The 17,371-nt window shown below is 39.3% G+C and overlaps 2 protein-coding genes across 2 annotated transcripts; both read right to left on the bottom strand.

The window, feature by feature from the left end:
* Nucleotides 1-1,782: 1,782 nt before the first annotated feature.
* SWA1 (transducin family protein / WD-40 repeat family protein) lies at nt 1,783-3,908 on the bottom strand. Its single transcript, XM_008794299.6, has one exon. The coding sequence runs from the start codon at nt 3,804-3,806 to the stop codon at nt 2,187-2,189; it is 1,620 nt and encodes a 539-aa protein (XP_008792521.3). The 5' UTR covers nt 3,807-3,908; the 3' UTR covers nt 1,783-2,186.
* A 3,724-nt stretch (nt 3,909-7,632) lies between these two features.
* Nucleotides 7,633-17,061, bottom strand: LOC103709102 (transcription factor Pur-alpha 1-like). Its single transcript, XM_039124855.3, has 5 exons — nt 13,759-17,061; nt 13,613-13,660; nt 8,483-8,626; nt 8,141-8,383; nt 7,633-8,063 (listed from the first exon to the last, which is right to left on the bottom strand). The coding sequence occupies exons 1-5, from the start codon at nt 14,014-14,016 to the stop codon at nt 7,911-7,913; spliced, it is 846 nt and encodes a 281-aa protein (XP_038980783.1). The 5' UTR covers nt 14,017-17,061; the 3' UTR covers nt 7,633-7,910.
* Nucleotides 17,062-17,371: the final 310 nt, after the last annotated feature.

Genomic DNA, 17,371 nt, shown 5'->3' with positions numbered 1-17,371 from the left:
GTGCTTTCAGGGCCGCACATGTTTACCAGAAAGCGAACACAGCCACTGACTGGATGACCTCCTACGCCGCGCATCACTCTTAGGAGCTTTCTCTGAGTGAACCAGGTGGACGTTCCCAACCCGCTTAAACAGTTTTTTTTTTCTGATTTTGTTGGCGGTACTCGAGAAGCCGGTATACCAAAAAAAAAAAAAAAGCATTCACACCCGTTGGGTGTGAGCCGCCATTGTACCAAAGAAGAAAAAAAAAAAGAAGCTGCAGAATGTTGCTAAAAAATTTGAAGCAAGAACCATCTCAACATTCTCCACATATCACATATATTCTGATGTTGACTTAAACAAAACTCACACTCTCTGATGAGCAGTATACTGTATCAATAATGAAGCAGCAACTTCATACTAAAAAGCTCATACTGTATTCAAAAAGGCTTCTTCACGTAGCGTGAAATCAGAGTACTACAAGCAGAACCCATGTGCCTCTCTTGATGATCTCAAGGACAACAACAGAAATACGGTCAATCTGAAATGTCTTTTGAAAAATTTTCCCATATTGTTTACCTGGTAATGTTTCAAAATACTTCATGAATAATTCAACCCTTGTTAAAGTTCCATTGTCATGCACCTTTGCATTTACAATAAACAAGATGGTCAACATGAAAGAATTTCTCCAGTAATAAGCAGCATGATAATATGCTGGCAAATATAATTCTTTCCCCACAAACAGTAGTTGTATGCCAACAAGAGCAGATTTGCTACTTCAATCTCATATGGTTGAGTTTGGAACAACTACACAACCAACATGTGTACCACAAAAATAGAAGCTGAAGGCTTCTAAATATCTCAAAATGTTGCACACCACTGAAGTCGTTGCCACTATTTTGCCTGCCATGACTTGCAGCTAATAAACAACAAGAGCATAGAGAACATGATGGTGATCAATAAGTAACTGGGAATGTAAAAATATTTGTGTAAAATTCATCTTGGTTTGACCTATGCAAACTGAAACTAGAGGTGTGAAAGATGAAGGTTAGAGAATGACTCCAGCAGACAGTGGAATATGTAGAAACTTGGACAAGAAAAAGAGTTTTCATGATAATGCCTCATTATTTGAATTTGGTGCAGTTGAGGCAGAAAGTATATCTAGAACCAGCAAACATGAAAAAAAGGTGAGGACAATATACTAAGATCCAGCAGTAATGAGAACGACTTAAAGCATACTTAATCAAATTAACGATTAATGGTATCACAGACAAAGAAGAGGCATATGCTAAAGTTGCTCAATAAGTCAAATCATCAAACACTGTTGTCATGGAGAAAAACATGTTCATGCTGATTTTTGAAGAAATACTCATCATAAGATGAAGATTCAAACTCTGATAGCAAAACCAATCATCTAATTGAAAAATGACAGCTCATGAATGGCGGCTCAGATGAAATAAATTGTAGACCCATTCAAGAAAACATCAGTTACATAGAATAATCCCCACCCTTCATTTGGTAAATGGAAGAAGCAGTCTTCTTTTAATTGCTAAGAAAAAACTTGATCAATAAACTAGATCGCACATGCTGGTTATTTCTCACGTCATCCTCCTCACTTGAACTTGGGAAGATTTGTTTAAACATCACCCAGAATGTCGCCTCTACCCCTCAAGGTTCCAAGCAAATAAATCAGAAAGGATACCATATATACTTACTGAATTAAGAATGGTTTGACAATTAAAACATTTACCCTTTCTAGATTCTATTAGAAACAGAACAAAAAGACAATGTAGTGTTTAGGAAATATTTGTGCTACTTAATTCATATTTCCATCATGTTGCACCAAAGGCTGTAGACATTTGCATTTAGAGTTCAAAAGTTTCCATATAGATGCTAACTCATTGAAACAGAACATTACAATGGGTACCAATCATCTAGAACTAACTAAAAAAACAAAATCAGCAATTAAACAATGACAGTTCAATAGTTTCAACTTGGAACACCAGATGAACTGACCAACTAGCACACAAGGAACCATGAGAAGATTCTTATGCAAGTAAAATGGTACTTCCACAGGCAAGTGGTGTGATCCAAGGAAAAAAAATCTCTTTGCAGACAGCCCCAATGGCAATAATTGATATATAGATATAGGGTATCTCACATGCAATGGATAAATCACTTCCCACCATGAAGAAGTGATAGTGGAAACCTCATCTTCCAGCAATCACGAGCAAAGGCGAAATCATCCCTTGTATCTCTTGCAAAGAATGCTGTATCTTGATCTCCTCTGCTATCATGCGCTTAAGATTCCTAACATAACCTTTCAACTCATCCTTTGATCGAATATCCTCAGCACGCAACTCGAGAACCCTCTTTGCCAGGCCCATCAAAAACCTAGCATACCTTGGCATGGTAGCATACTTGTGCAGGAAGCCCAGAAGCAACCTAAGCTCATCTGTATCCAAATTCACCACAGACTTGAGCAGCTTCTTCCTTGCCACCAGCTCCTCCATTACAGCCACAATGCTATTCGGATTCTTCTGATTTAGCGCAGCAACAAGTGCGTCCTTGTGCCTAAATTCCTTCAATAGCTTGTCATACTCAGCCAGCTTCACCTTTGCTGCTCTCTTCACGATGTAATCAGTCTCCTGTGGTTTCTCATTTTGGCCTCGACGGAAGTACCTAAAGTTTGGCCTCAGGACATGCTTCACGGGCCCTGGAGCAAAAGTATCGAACTCACTAACAACTTTAGCTCCAAAAATGTCCCCCTCCTTCTCCTTCATCTTCTTCTTCCCCATATAGATGGTACCATTCGAAGTCCCGACAACCCGAGCCAACCCAGACGGAGAGAATCCCACTGACAAGAGCTGTGCCGGATACCTCATCGAGTGGGTGATCTTATATGCCGCAAAATCAAAAATTTTCAAATACCCATCAATGGATACACTCATGAGTCTTGATTCCCCGCCTCCACGGCCGCTACTCTCATTGTTCCCCATTCTACCGAGACACATGGCTGTGACCGTCTTGTTATGACCCTCCATGGTGTGGACCAGCCTCCCGCCACCAATAACATCCCAGATCTTGACACAATTCCCGCCAGCAGTGGCGAGAAGACCCCCAGAAGGCAAGAAGAGCACACTCTCGACAGGTGCCCCATGGCTGAACCCCAAGACCGGATTGGCATTCGAAGAGACCCGGACGTCCCAGACCTTCACGGTGTGGTCATAGGAGCCAGTGGCAATGACCTCAGAGCTGACGGGGGAGGGGGAGCCAGCCCGAATGTAGTCATGGTGGGCGCCGGGAAAGGAGAGGACTTGAGTCTCGGAGGGGACATCCCAGTAGCTGAGGAGGGCGTCATCGCCGCCGGAGAAGATGTGGAGCTTGTCGGCGACCCGGGGGTAGCGGACGAGGCGGACGGGGCGGGCGTGGGCGCGGAGGCGGCGGAGGGCGTGGCCGGCACGGTCAAGGCGGAAGACCTGGACGATGCCGGACTCACCGCCGGCGGCGAGGAGGGCTCCGTCGCAGCGGAAGGAGGGGGAATAAGCGACGTCGGAGAAGGAGGACAGGGGGGAAAACGGCTTGGGCGACAGGGTGGCGCCGTCGAAGAGGTAGACGGCGGCGGAGGAAGCGGCGGCGAGGTCGTGGGGAGGGACGGGGGAGAACTCGAGGGCGGTGACGGGGAGGATGAGGCCGGAGGCGAGCTCGGAGTTCTTGAAGGAGCGCCAGAACTTGGATTCGGCGGTGAGGGTTTGGGGCTTTCGGGAGGGGGGTTTGGGATGGTGGGAGGATTCCACGGGGAAGAGGGGCTTCGAGGGGTCGGCGGCCATGGCGAGGTTTGAAAACCGTAAGAGTTGGATTTAGTTTGGCTGCACCTCAGATAGAATTCGGCGTGCAAGGTTTAGGGTTTTGGGAGCTTGGGGAAGGATGAGGTGGGGGTTATTACGAGCCGGGTTTGAATTCGATCCGGAAAGATCCGTATACTCGAATCCGACATGCTAATTGGGTTTGGCAACGCAGGTCGTGTTTTTTTGTTTTTGTTTTGTTTTTGTTTTTGCTTTTTTTTACCAACCGTTGTTTCTAGGTAAAATTACTACTTGTCCCCTGTTCCATTTGTACTCAACCCCCATAAAGTTATCAAAATTAACGATATCCTGATTTTTCCTAAATTTCCTAGGATTGTCGTTTACTCTATCAAAGCCATAATGGTAAAACTTTGGAATGATCTGGAATCATTTAGCCTCTCAGAATTAAGAAAGTTAGACTATAATAATAATAATAATAGACTATTTTGAAATGGAATTTTTGGACCGTATCAATCGTCAAAATGGTGAAATTTGAGGCCAAAAAAAAAACAACAAATCCTAAATCCTAATATCTATTGTCTCAATCGACATAGTTGAACCTTAAAATTTAATTCTAAAAAGGAGAGAAAAATGTTGAAGCTCATCTATGATAACAAAGGCAACAAGTTCCCTCCAATTAACCAGTTCGCAAGGACTATTTTTTATAATCATTGGCATTAGCTATAAGCAGCACAAATTATATATGATCCTATAACTCTCCTTATCATATTCCTATGATTTAGTCATCTCCTCATTGTCAAGTCATACTCCTATGATTTTTAGTCATAACTAGTTACTTTCCGACCTTAGGTACTATTTGACGTCACTTTTATTTTTTATATTTTCAAAATTAAAAAATAAATATTATGTTCTTATTTTTCTAAATTTTTAAAAATACAAACATATTTTATATAATCAATTATTTTAGAAAAACATAAATACAAGGATGGCAAAGGAAACACTAGTATAGATAGAGATGGTGGAGATGTCGATATTGTTAGTGATGAGGGTACCAGCAGTATGTCAGAGATGGTAAAAATGATGGCGGTGGCAACATAATGACATGGTACCAGCAATGTGGAGGAGACAACAATAGCAATGATAGGATGGTGATTGCAAAGGTACCTGGCATATCTTGGAAGCAACGATAATTTGGTAGCAAAAACAATAGTGGTAGCATTGGTTCTGACGATATGGCGGAGGTAGCAATAACTGTGGTGACAGTGGTGTGGTGAACATGGTGATGATAATAGAGTGGCAGTAGTAGCAGTACCACAAGCAATAATAGCGGCGGTAGCATAGGCAACAATTGCAATAATAGCATCGGCAAAGACAATGATAGTGGCGATGGAGAAGATACAACGTTGGTAAGAAAATAGAAGTTCCTTGCCTAGAAATACTAAATATAAGGATTATTTTTCACAGCATGTGATGTTGTACGTCACAGAAGTCCCAAACTCCAAGCCTCTCCTTCAATGATTATGAGGATAAGAACCTTGTCACTGCTGGCTTAGATTTGATGTTGGTGTATAAGATACCATTGGTGAGAATAACAAGTATACCATTCTCACTATTGTTGTTTTGACCTGAAAGGCACTTCTTGTGACTAAAAAGTATCCAAGGTGAGGGTCTCAGATCTTGGAAAGCTGTATAGAGCCACGGTGATGTGATCGATTGATGGGAGCTGGCTATAGAGGCTTTGCATTTACCCACGAGTCGTCTTGTTCATGTGGAAGGTTGCGTGGAGTTGTCTGCCGACCAAGGATGTGCTCTATAGAAAAGGGGTGAGGCTTTCCCCTACTTGCGACAAATGCCTGGAGATGGAGGAATAAGTGCAGGATATTCTTTTTGGATGTTCGAGGCAGCCTTAGTGTGACGTTTGACAGAAGAGGTTTGTTGTTTCCTACAGTCTTCGACCCCGATGGTGGCGTTCCATGATCACCCGAAGGATTTCATGGAGAGACCAATCAATTCGGCCAATGGTGTCAAATGCGCCTATGTTGCTTATCATGTCTAGCTAGACAGAAACACTAGAGTCTTTGAGGCCAGATGGTGGAGTCTGAAGATTGTTGCTAACATGGCGCTTATACATGTAGCAGAGCACGCTCAAGCTCAGACCGTTGATGGAACCGGGATTGCAAGCGATACCTTGGGCTCCCATTTAGCTTTGATAGCGCCTCGAACGGTATTTATTGGCTGGGAGCCCCCACCCCCGAGCTTTCTTAAGGTGAACTACAACGACAGTGTATCGAATGATAGTAGTAGAGGTGGGGATGGATTTGTTATGAAAGGCCCTGACTTCAGATTGATTGCGGTAGGAGGTCATCGGCTTTATGATATTTTTGATTCTTGAGCGAAAATTAGGGCAGCTTGGGAAGGCATCTCTTATGTTCGCCTCATCTTAGGAGCTGATCAGATTTATCTTGAAGGGGCTTCGGCGATTGTTATTGGATTGATCCGTGATCATCCTAGGGTAGGCGTCGAACATTCTCTTATGTATGATATCTGTGGTCTTTTGTGGAATTGTGTGGATGCCTATGTCACTCATATATACCAAAAGTCGAATAGGGCAACTGATTGGGTAGCTTCGTACGTCATCCAACACTCCAGTGGTTTCTTGTGGAATAGTTTGGAGCTTTTACCACCTCTTTTCGCCTTCTTCTCTTTTTTGATTTTGTTAGACCTCCTCATACTAAAATGGTATGAAGATATCCGTCTTATAAAAATAAAAATAATATATAAAAAAAAAGCCCCTTCTGCAAATGGAAGAGGTAACAAAAGACGGGCTTTTTTACTTTTGACTTACAAAGAATCTCCGTTCCCACCTTGCAGAAATTTCTGGAGTTTCCGTAGGCTTTTTTTTTTCTGGTTGAGGTGTCATAACGGGGTTGTAAATATGTCCTAGTAACATAAGGTTAAGGCAGTCCTAGCATAAGGTTAAGGCAGTCCTAGCAGCATCAATCACAAAAAAGATTAGTAATTGCTGTTGCTTTAAGTCAAATGCTAGTTAGAAAAGGTGTTTGCTGTTGCTCCAAGAATTGTCAAGTCAAACTAAGTAGAAAGGGAAATGAATGAAATCCCTTGCGAACGAATTTTCCTTTTTTCAGAGACTTATGAAATGATTTTAGAGTAATGACTGCTTGCATCCAGCTTCGGAAAATCCTCAAAACCACATTTACGCCTTCAGAATCGCGTTACAGAGTTTCCCACCCAGACTCATGCTAATAAAATTGAACATCTGAGTCATGGTACTATTTTCAGTTCCATATACAGGCACCGTCCTGTTATAACACAGATAAATGCTAAAATACACATTGGGAGAGAGAAGAATCCCCTACAGTGGAACCGGAGACTTCCTGAATTTTGTTCCCAGCTTCTCAAACTAATTTTGTCTCAGAATGGCATTAACCCACCTGGTTACGTAAATAACCAACAATTGGAGATCCATGTTTCTAGGTGATCAAACTAAGAAACCTGACATTAGGCCAAACATTTTCATCCATAACTCATTCCAACCAATCAAGAAAAACCAATAAGTTTGGACATTTGAGTTCACTGCTTTATTTACAGCAGTGCATGGAGATCAACAGGTGAATTCAGTGCAAAAGAATGTTGATGGTGATGAATTGGTATCTTCAAATTCAAGAAACTCAATTATAAGACCCTCAGTAGGTTATTATCATATATCACTTGAAATAAGTCATCCCTGCATAAAGGTAATCCAAAACTGCTAATTAAACGAAAGCAACATGCTGGCACCATGATTAACGCACAGACACAGGGATGCTAACTAAGCCCAGATAGAGTGATCTTCTGCAACCAATGCAACACTCATTGTACCACTAGAAGCACAACTTACAGGATATTATGTCCTCTATTATTCCAAGGTGAAAAAAAAAACTTCCCAAAAACTCAACATTCTCTACCGAGGAATGGAGAAACGAGAAACAAGATTATTACCCATCCGAGCAGATGAGGAAGAAAATAACAGGAAAGAGCACAATCAACACATTTTTTCTTAATTAATATACCAGCTGCTAACTAGAGAACCTGACAAGAGCAACCAAGAAGCCGACCAAACTCATTCAGTCATCTCTGCATAGACTCTACGGTCCGAATGTTGGGACCTGACATTCCTTCAAGTCTGTCTTTGGTTATTTCCACAAAATGGCCAAGCATTTCATAGAATTGCCTCAAACCAGACAAGGGAAGGATTATAGATGAGCGATCTGCTCCAGCAACCTACATAATATGCGAGGAAATAGCAAAATTGTAACACAATGAACGGGAAAATAAAATAATTGATCCAGTGGTAATACCTCAGATATCCTCAGGAAATGACCCCTGTTATTGCTTCCCAAGTCAAAGAAAAACCTTTTCTGATCTGCTCTGATTACTTTTGATAGCCCCAAGCTTCCAATTTCATCCTGCGGGGGAAGCTCAACTAATCTATCAACATTCAAGTCAGACCCTGCGACTGGTTGGGCACCATAGCCCGATATAAATCCAACACCCACATCATCTGAAAGCCCTGGAAGACGCTCTGAAGGTTCCATATGTTGCTATTTTGGCATTGAAATAGAGCAGCCATGATGGGTCAGAACACGACACATGTAAGATGTCATGGAGTGAATATACATACAAAACAGTTCAGAGATTACCTGATTGGGTGCAATGAAAAGTCGTGAAGCCTCATCATTCATCTCTAGCAAAACGTCCCTAAATGCAGCCCATCCTTCTTCACCCGAGCTTCCCGCAGGAATAATTATTGTACTACGATTTCTGCTAACAGATGCTTCTGAAATCTAATCAGCAAGCACTTTCATCAGCTTCTATCATAGACCAAGAAAGTCTATATTCAGCTCCGTAGTTAAATAGACATATACTTAATAAGCAAGATATGCTCTTTACATCAGAAAACTAGGCAGAGATGGACAGGCACCAATCCCTCAAAACTAAAGGCTGCTGTTTTAGGAGACAAAAGAAGCTCTATTAAGAAATCGTTGACCCCAAAAAATGATAGAACACAAACTAAAGGCTGCTGTTCTAGGAGACAAACGAAGCACTTTAAAAAAAGCGTTGACCCTGGAAAAATGATAGACCACAAAATTCCACATAAATATATATATATATATATGCATGCATGTGTGTGTGTGTATCTTCCATAATAGGAATAGCCAAAAGGCTTTCATTTCAAGTGTTGATCATCCTCAAATTTCTAAAGGAAAACTAAATCAGAAACCTGGATAACTGTAATGTCAAGTGGATTTCATGATGGTTGTGATAGCAAGCAACAAATGTTAAAAGGACAACCACAGAGGCAGAAACCTAGCATATAATTGCATTGATGATTCTGATAATGCCCTCCCCAATTCTATAATTCAATTCAATTTTTAAAAGTACGTACTTTTCTACTTGTAAAAGATGCTGCAAAGAAATATAATGGTTGAAATATAATTCTCTGAAACAGTCAATTGTACAGTTTTGAGGTCCAATGAGGAGTGCAAATGATACCCGAAAAATCAATAAACCGATCCAATTATTTTATAATAATCAGGTATGGTTCAAATTAAGTCTTCAATAACCTTATTGGATCAAACTCAGATTCTATATATAGGATCCAATTACTTCTCTGATCCAACTCGGATCTAGCTACTTTCAAATCTGAAAATCCGATAACCCGTATACATGAACACAAACTATGTATGCCATATACAAGTATAGGAATACTACATGACTTGTGTTAATTCCTCTTCTTCATATTTGGTTCTACACTTTTTTCTCATGCATGCTCTCCTTAACTCTCACTTGTTGCTATTTCAGCTCCAAAATCCCAGCGAACACTTAGATTTGAATATGTTTAAATCAAAATAGACAAACAAAAATTTAAATCTGTTTCAACAGTGACTGGATTTTTTCGAAAAGCAAACATTCACTTTCTATACCATGCCCTTTCCTATTGTAATCTACCACATATTCACTATATCTGGAGGACTACTGTACTAATAGTCCTTTCAGTTTTGGAAATTATTAACCCTTGGCAAGTTGGCCCATTAAAATCATGTGGTGAATTGAACCCCAAAAAAACTTGGATCCAAACTCAAAACCAATTATTAATCCAGTTTGAATGCAAGTTTGCAGCTTACATATTTTGATGGTTCCGAACCCAAATCCAGACTCGATTTTTCTTATCGAGTTAGAATGCAGATACAGCATGGATCGAACCCGTTTACAGCCCTAGGTCCAGTGGTTGCTTTAGGATTGCCTTTGAACTTGGTAACAAGAGTTATTTACATATTGAATATAGGTCAAGGCAGCAGCAAAAGCAATTCATCTCAATAAACTTAAACTGAGGTCACATCATATTATCTCAATAAACTTAAACTGAGGTCACATCATATTTATTTAAACTGTTGAAGGCCATATGCAAAAATTCTTGGGAATATTTACAGATCTAGGCAGAAAATAGATAAATACCTATAATCAGATTTTGCTTGATGGAGAAAAAGCGAAGTCATAAGATTAAAAGGCAAAATGTAGATGCTCATGTCAGTGTATTGATGATGCAGAAGATCAATGGGAAAAAGAAAAATAAGTATATGTTTACCACCAATAAATGCTAGTACATGAGCACACCCACATGCAAAACAAGCACTTTCAAAGGTAGGTAATGGACCCAGCAGGACATTGAAGGCTTGGAGAATCTAAAATCAGCCTTCAAGTTGAACTGTGCCAGGCTCCCAAAAACAGGCCAAGATTGGCCTGGCATGAAAGTTAATATATACTAAATATTATTGGTTTTAGCTCATGTGTTATATTAAATATCATTGGTTTTAGATTATCCAATCAAACCTCTCGTTGGATTCATTTCCTCCCTTTGCTCGACCATCTCCACCTCTCGCCTCGTCCCTTTCACTCCTTGTCCTCTCCATGTACCTTGAGAACATCCAAAGTCTCTTGACCACTCCCCTACTGCTGTGGACCTTGTACCACCCTCTTCGAACCCCCAAGCACCTTCCACCTCTTTGGCTGGCTCCCAAGCATTGTGAGCCTGCCACCAACCCCCGACATAACCTTACCCCAACACCATCTTGCTTGTTTCCCACCCTAGACCTTGGATGCCAATGTGAGATTAGATACATCAGGACTTTTGAGTGAGTGTATGTGTATATCAATGTGAAAATATGTACGATCGTCTACTTGTATGCGGTTGTCTACATGAATAGTCAATTGCATAGTGAAAATTTGCTACTAGGCATCTTCTGAGCACCTGGGAAAGAACCCAAAAAACTATCCCCTCAAGCACATCATGACAGTCTAGGTAGGCTTTGCTATGAATTCTGAGGCTAAAAGCCTGTAGGAGTGCTAATAAAATTCATGCCATCTATCTCAAATTTATGTCCAAAACTTACTAGCCAAACACACGATCAAGCAGAAGAATTGTCATTACCAACATGTTAAGATCCATCTTTTTGAGGCCATCTTTACAAACCCTTTTTTTATTTTCATTCTAATTGAAGGCTGGATTCTTTACCAAATGAACTTTTTTAGATCCCTCTTGAATTAAATACATGCACAGGAAACTAAATCACAAGAATTTAAATCCTTTGAGTTGAGGCCTTCTACCATGTAAAACAGTTTCAAACTCTTCGAAGTTGTATGTGGAAAATAATTACACAAGCACTTAATTACATAGTATTGGATTCACAAGCTTCTTTTGAGTAGCACAATATCTCATCTCACAAATTGCTTCTGCCAACTAACAAATACCTTATTCTTAGTATTGCCTTTGTGTCACTCCATGTAATATCATGTCCAGACTCTCTGAAGTTGCATTTGACAGCATTGTAGAGTCACATTTTTATACTCAGCACTACCTAGCATCATATTGCTATAAAACAACTTTCATGAATATTCATTTAAAATCTTTAGTTTTAGGCTTTCCGGCAAAAATTTGGGGGATGAAAGTATAAAAAGATTATACAAAAGTGAAAAATGATAATAATATATGAACAAGTTATAATGAATTTTCTCATTCTGTGGCCACATCAAACATCATACATTTTGGGCACTGCTTGGAGCAATGGAAAAGGCTTGGACTAACAAGTGCATGGCACAGGTTTGAGTCTTGGGGCAGAAGCTTTGTGTTCAAAAATAATAATAATAAAAAAGCCAAAGGCTTGGTCTGCCCCAGTTCGCCCCTCCAAGGGAGTGTCGGGAACATAACTAGGTATGAGATCAAATAAAAATAATAACATTCTCATTTTTTTCTGTATATTCTGACTAAGCATAAAACATATACAAGTTACAAGAACACACAACTTCAAGTATTCGATTATACAAACATATCACCTTTTTCACCTATAACAAATGCTAGGCAAGTTTCTTTATCCTTTTCAAAATCAAACAAACAAAGAAATTCACTACATTCCAAGAAATCTCATTTCTCACTTCAATGACCAATTTAGGCAATCTTTAACTCTTCTCAAAGGGCTTTATTCTCATCTATCATTTGTTAAACCAAATCAGGCTCCAAAAATAACAAAGTAATCGCACTAAGTCTCCATCAGTCGTTTCTTTTTTAACTCTATCAAACCTTTGGTTTCGAGCTTGGATATCAGAAATGCATTTTAATGTCTTATTATGACAGAGCATTAGGAAATACCTTCACAAATATAAAAACTATTCCAATGAGATATGCATTATTTCAGTTCACCTGACAAACCTTAATCAAAAGCCCTTTATATTTATGACTCAAATAATGCATTGCTCAGATTAAAGAAAAAAGACTTCAAACTTAATTCAAAAAACAATAAATAAAATAAGAAAACATGATCACTAAGTTTATTCACTACATCAAAAAATCATATAAGAACATAATAACTTATTTCCAAGAGCTAGTCTCATGAAACCACTTGATGCAACAAATTTAACTGTGTAAACAAAACGAATTCAATCTACAATCACGCAAATATATTCTATACCAGGAATTTGACAATAAAATTTCACATGAAAAAGAAGTGGGGAAATTAACAAGAATTCATAGCATTGGACAATTACATAAAACATGCATTTAGAATGACATGCACATGACAAATTAACGACCATCACAATTTTCCTGTTTTACTTCTTCATATGCACAAATAAAGAAAAGGCATAAAGCATTTAAAAGAAAAAAAATAAGATCTTCCGATTCCTTCTCAATAGACAAATGAAACTAACTCCTCTTCTCTCGGTGGGAAAAAACTGTCTCATCAATCCTTTTAATAGGAAAGAACATATTTTCGATGCAGTCAACTCATATAGAAACTTAATTTGGTAATCCATGCTTATTCGAAAGTTTGTCTTTCCTCAATCAGGAACTTGTGTTGAACTCAACAGAACAACATCACAAAGTTACAATAGATCTTCAGTTCAATTTCTGTGCACAAAGTTACACAGACGTTATAGCTATAACATTACAAATATCTATTATACTTTCTCATCATGACAGGACATTGATAAATCGCGCCCAACACTTCAATTATGTGCATACAAACTATTCAAGCAAGAGCCTTACTCGCCAATAATTGGTCAATGTTCCTTTATCATCAACAACCGAATTCATGCTAGTATGACAGTTTCAAATAAAACAATAACCAACAAACCCCAGGAAAAGAAAAAAAACACTATACGATAGAAAAAGTTAATCACAGGCTCAAACTTCGATGTTTAATCTACCAAATGTCACAAAAAAATTATAAACAAAAGTAAAGCGACATAAGGCAAAATCAGCACATATAGAAATATACCTTCAAAAAGCGCCCCCTTTTATTCTCTCCGATGTCAAAATAGAATACCTAACAACAAAAACAACAAGAACTGTCAAATTCCCAGATCCCCGCAAGAGAACAATCCTCAGAAACAGACACATAACCAAATTGGATTCTTCTTCGACCTTGGTATCAAGCTTCAGCTCCTTACTCAAGGCATCCCTCTCATCAGAATTAACGTAGTAAGCAAAGAGATCGAGGAACCAGACGATGCCGTTCACGGGCACAATGATGGTGGATCTGGTGGCCGAGGTCTTCTCAGAGATCTTGAGGTACCTCCCCCGGGGATTCTCCTTCAGATCGAAATAGAAAAGCTTATGCTCGAACTGGAGCGTCTTGCACACCAACTCCACGTCGTTCCCCCCTGAACCCCCCTCCATCATCCCTTACTCCAAGAACCCTAGCCCTAGCTCTAAACCCTCCAAGAACGAAAAGACCAATCCCTAGATACAATCCCTCTCAAAGCCCACGCCAAGGAATTGGGGTGAGGGGACTAATTAGGGTTTGGCCCGGAGGAATTCCGGTGGTTATGGCGGGAATAAGGGTTGTGGTTGGGGTGTGGGGAGGGGGTTGGCGCCATGGAGTTTGACCGGAGGCCATCGTTCTCACCAGCTTCGCCCCCCTTTTAACTATCTCTCCCTTTCTCTCTCTCTTCCGAAGGAGCCGGGTCCTTTGTTCTACCACGGCTCGGCACTCGTTTTTCTACTGCGACGGGTTCTACTGACGGTAAAATCTCAGAGCGCGGGTGGCGATAACGTGCGCCACGTCGCTTCATGGGGTCGACCCTGGAGCTGTTCCTCCAAATCCAAGCAAAGATTCTTGCTTGGATTGGCCAATAATTGAGAGGTCAAAACGTCCAATGAGTTGCTGACCACTGCGTCATCGCCCAAAGGATAAGCTACGGTAGATGCCGGACCAAAGGAGCTATGGGAGAGGTGGCAGGGAAAAAGAATAATGATATGACAAAAGCATTAGGTGACAAATTGTCATCACCCAATTACTTTGGTCCCAGATGTGGGATTATATCTTAAAAATGCCCTACGCTTGTATGCTTGTGTACATGTAATGCTACATGCTAATGTCACGAGGACGCTACCAAGAAATAGGCCACATGGATTCTGCACAAGATTAACCCCATGCTATAATGCATGTGTAAATTTGTGTGTTCATGGGCATAGCAACTTTTATAATTATGTGCTAAGACTAGAACAATGTTCTGTAATGTTTGGTTTTCAGGTCCGGTTATACCATAATGTTTGCTTTAAACAAGGACATGAATGGTTGAATTGCTGAATTAGAGTAGTAGCGTGCAGCATGTGAAATAATTTACGAAGAACTTGTAATGGATGATCTTTTTCCGTAATTAGACAGGACAGGGGCACATTGAATCTACAAGGAAGTTAATCTTTTGTGGTTGATAGGTCTGATGATTTTCATGGTTCCTCTGTTTTAGTTCAACAGCAACCACTTGCAAAATAGGTTTTTATTACAGGTTCATCTGTTCCTTACACATTTTCATCCCTTAAATGATTGCATACCATTGGATAGAAAACCAAGGGATATGTGTAGTGTTGTGAAATGTTGATTTGATGAATATGTAACAAAACCAATGCTGATATGGAGAATCAGCAAGATAACTAATTGATTGTATTAATAACACATCGGGTTTGAGAACTGTTGTATTAATCATACTTAAGCTTCGAGTTCCCATTCATCATCAAAATGAATGAAGACTGAGAGTTGGACCAAAGAAACAAACACAAGATTCAGAAACCTGAAATGATGCATCTGAGAAAGGAAACCATAACACAAGCTTGTTAATACGCTTGGTAAGTTGTTCTTTTGATATTCCGAGTTTATTGATATCTGTTCTATCTACAAGGTATGGATTTTCATACTTGTAAAGGCATATAAATAATGTAGTTTGGTACATACGATCAACACTAAAAGAAAATCATATAACTACCCCATATATTCCTAAAAGTCAGACAATAAAATCAAGAGAGAAGAATTAAGACCTTTCGCCAACAAAACAACTGCTTCCTTTATTATCCAGCTCATTTAGACAAAATAACACCTTTCAGATCATTGCATGCATATAACTATTCAGCAATTTGGAACTATAAGATAAAGAATGGTAACATGTTATTTAATGATTATTTGTCACAAATTTAAACTCTGCATACCATGAGATCCCAAAAGAAAAGAATAAATCAGCGAAGACCTAGCATAAGAAACAGGATGCAGCATGCAGTCCAAAACAACTCGCCAGGATCTTTCCTTTTACTTCCTTTTAAGGAGGGACAGAAGCGTTAAACAAGAGATGGCAAATCATCCTTCGTTGTACCATACTCTCTGAATCTCATGTAAAGCCAGAGATTAACAGGATATACACAAAGCTTTAATATTTGGTTTCTTTTGGTAGGAAAGATTTATTATTTGGTGAGAAGAAAAGGCATTCTGACATAGAAGATGATGAGGGGAAGACAAAATGAAATAGAACCAATGAATGGTAGAGAGAACAGAATAGAGAGTTGATTGGGAGTGAAGGTTCTTATAAATAGTCTGGTAAAACTTTGGTTTCTCCTGCCAAAACAAAAATTAATCTGTCTTTTGAAATTGAAATAGCACAGCATAATAATTGGACAATTTGCACTTATACTGCACTGTAGATAGTGAGAGGTGATCAGGACAGGTCCAATAGCTCTCAATCCCAACCGTTACAAAGGAAAATCTTTTAGATACAAAACCAACTGAAGGAAAATGTGTTATTATCTTAGAATTAACTAGAAGTTTATTGCTTAGATCAACAGTAATAAAACACTACATGCTAAACCATCAGATAATCAAGAAGTGCACTCGGACAATAAGATGCTTCACATAAACTACACAACTGCATTGCAAAAACAATTTTGGGCTTTGATCCTCTATCAATCCTCAACTAACGCACAAATATAGTCATTAGACAAGAAAACTATAGAAATCTTCATATTCCATGACATGATCAAGATATATAATAAAAATCTGGCTGTTTAACAAGAAATACTATCGAGAAACTTTCAGGAGTTTCATGATATGGACACAAAAAAATAAAGAAAAAAAATCATCAGGTTTCGAGTCATACACTCTGAGACTTTGGTTTCTAAATTGACTTCCGAAGGGACTAATGTTTCATTTGTAAATGCTTATATATTGTGGGTACAACTGTACAGAGATGTTCTTTGCACCTTTTTGGCATCCATCCACACAGCCACACCAAGGGCCACTTACAAGAATGGCATATAAAGATAAGCTAGAAGGCAATGAGTGGTTAATAATAATATATTACCCTCAAGAACGAGGAAACAAAAAAAAGTACCTCTAACCAATACATTGAGATAGATGAATCTTGGTAATGCCAGTGAGGATGCTAGATACTAATAACAAGCATAACCATTGACCAAGGAAGAAAAGGACTGCAAAATGCTTGCCCTGGTTCATGCTTAATTATCATAGAGTGGCTGACAGCCTATCTTTAATCATCAGTTATATAAAACTATCAAGGTGAATAATTATGTGTGTTTTTTTTTATTTTCCAATTAAATATACACTTTGCATGAACTGAGACTGCAAAGCAGCAAATAGAAATTGACTATTGGATAGAAGTGCATAGGAATCAACAGATGTAAAGGTTCAGGAAAAAAGAGGGGTCTCTTCTTTCTTGGCTAGCTTGAATGTGTGTAGCTGAAAAGATGAGAA

Source organism: Phoenix dactylifera, chromosome 8 (genome assembly GCF_051530095.1).
Source record: "Phoenix dactylifera cultivar Ajwa chromosome 8, Ajwa_hap1_PhDact_Kaust_v1.1, whole genome shotgun sequence".
Taxonomy (NCBI): Eukaryota; Viridiplantae; Streptophyta; class Magnoliopsida; order Arecales; family Arecaceae; genus Phoenix; species Phoenix dactylifera.
The sequence above is the reverse complement of the archived record's forward strand: the minus strand, read 5'-3'. Positions and strand labels throughout refer to the sequence as shown.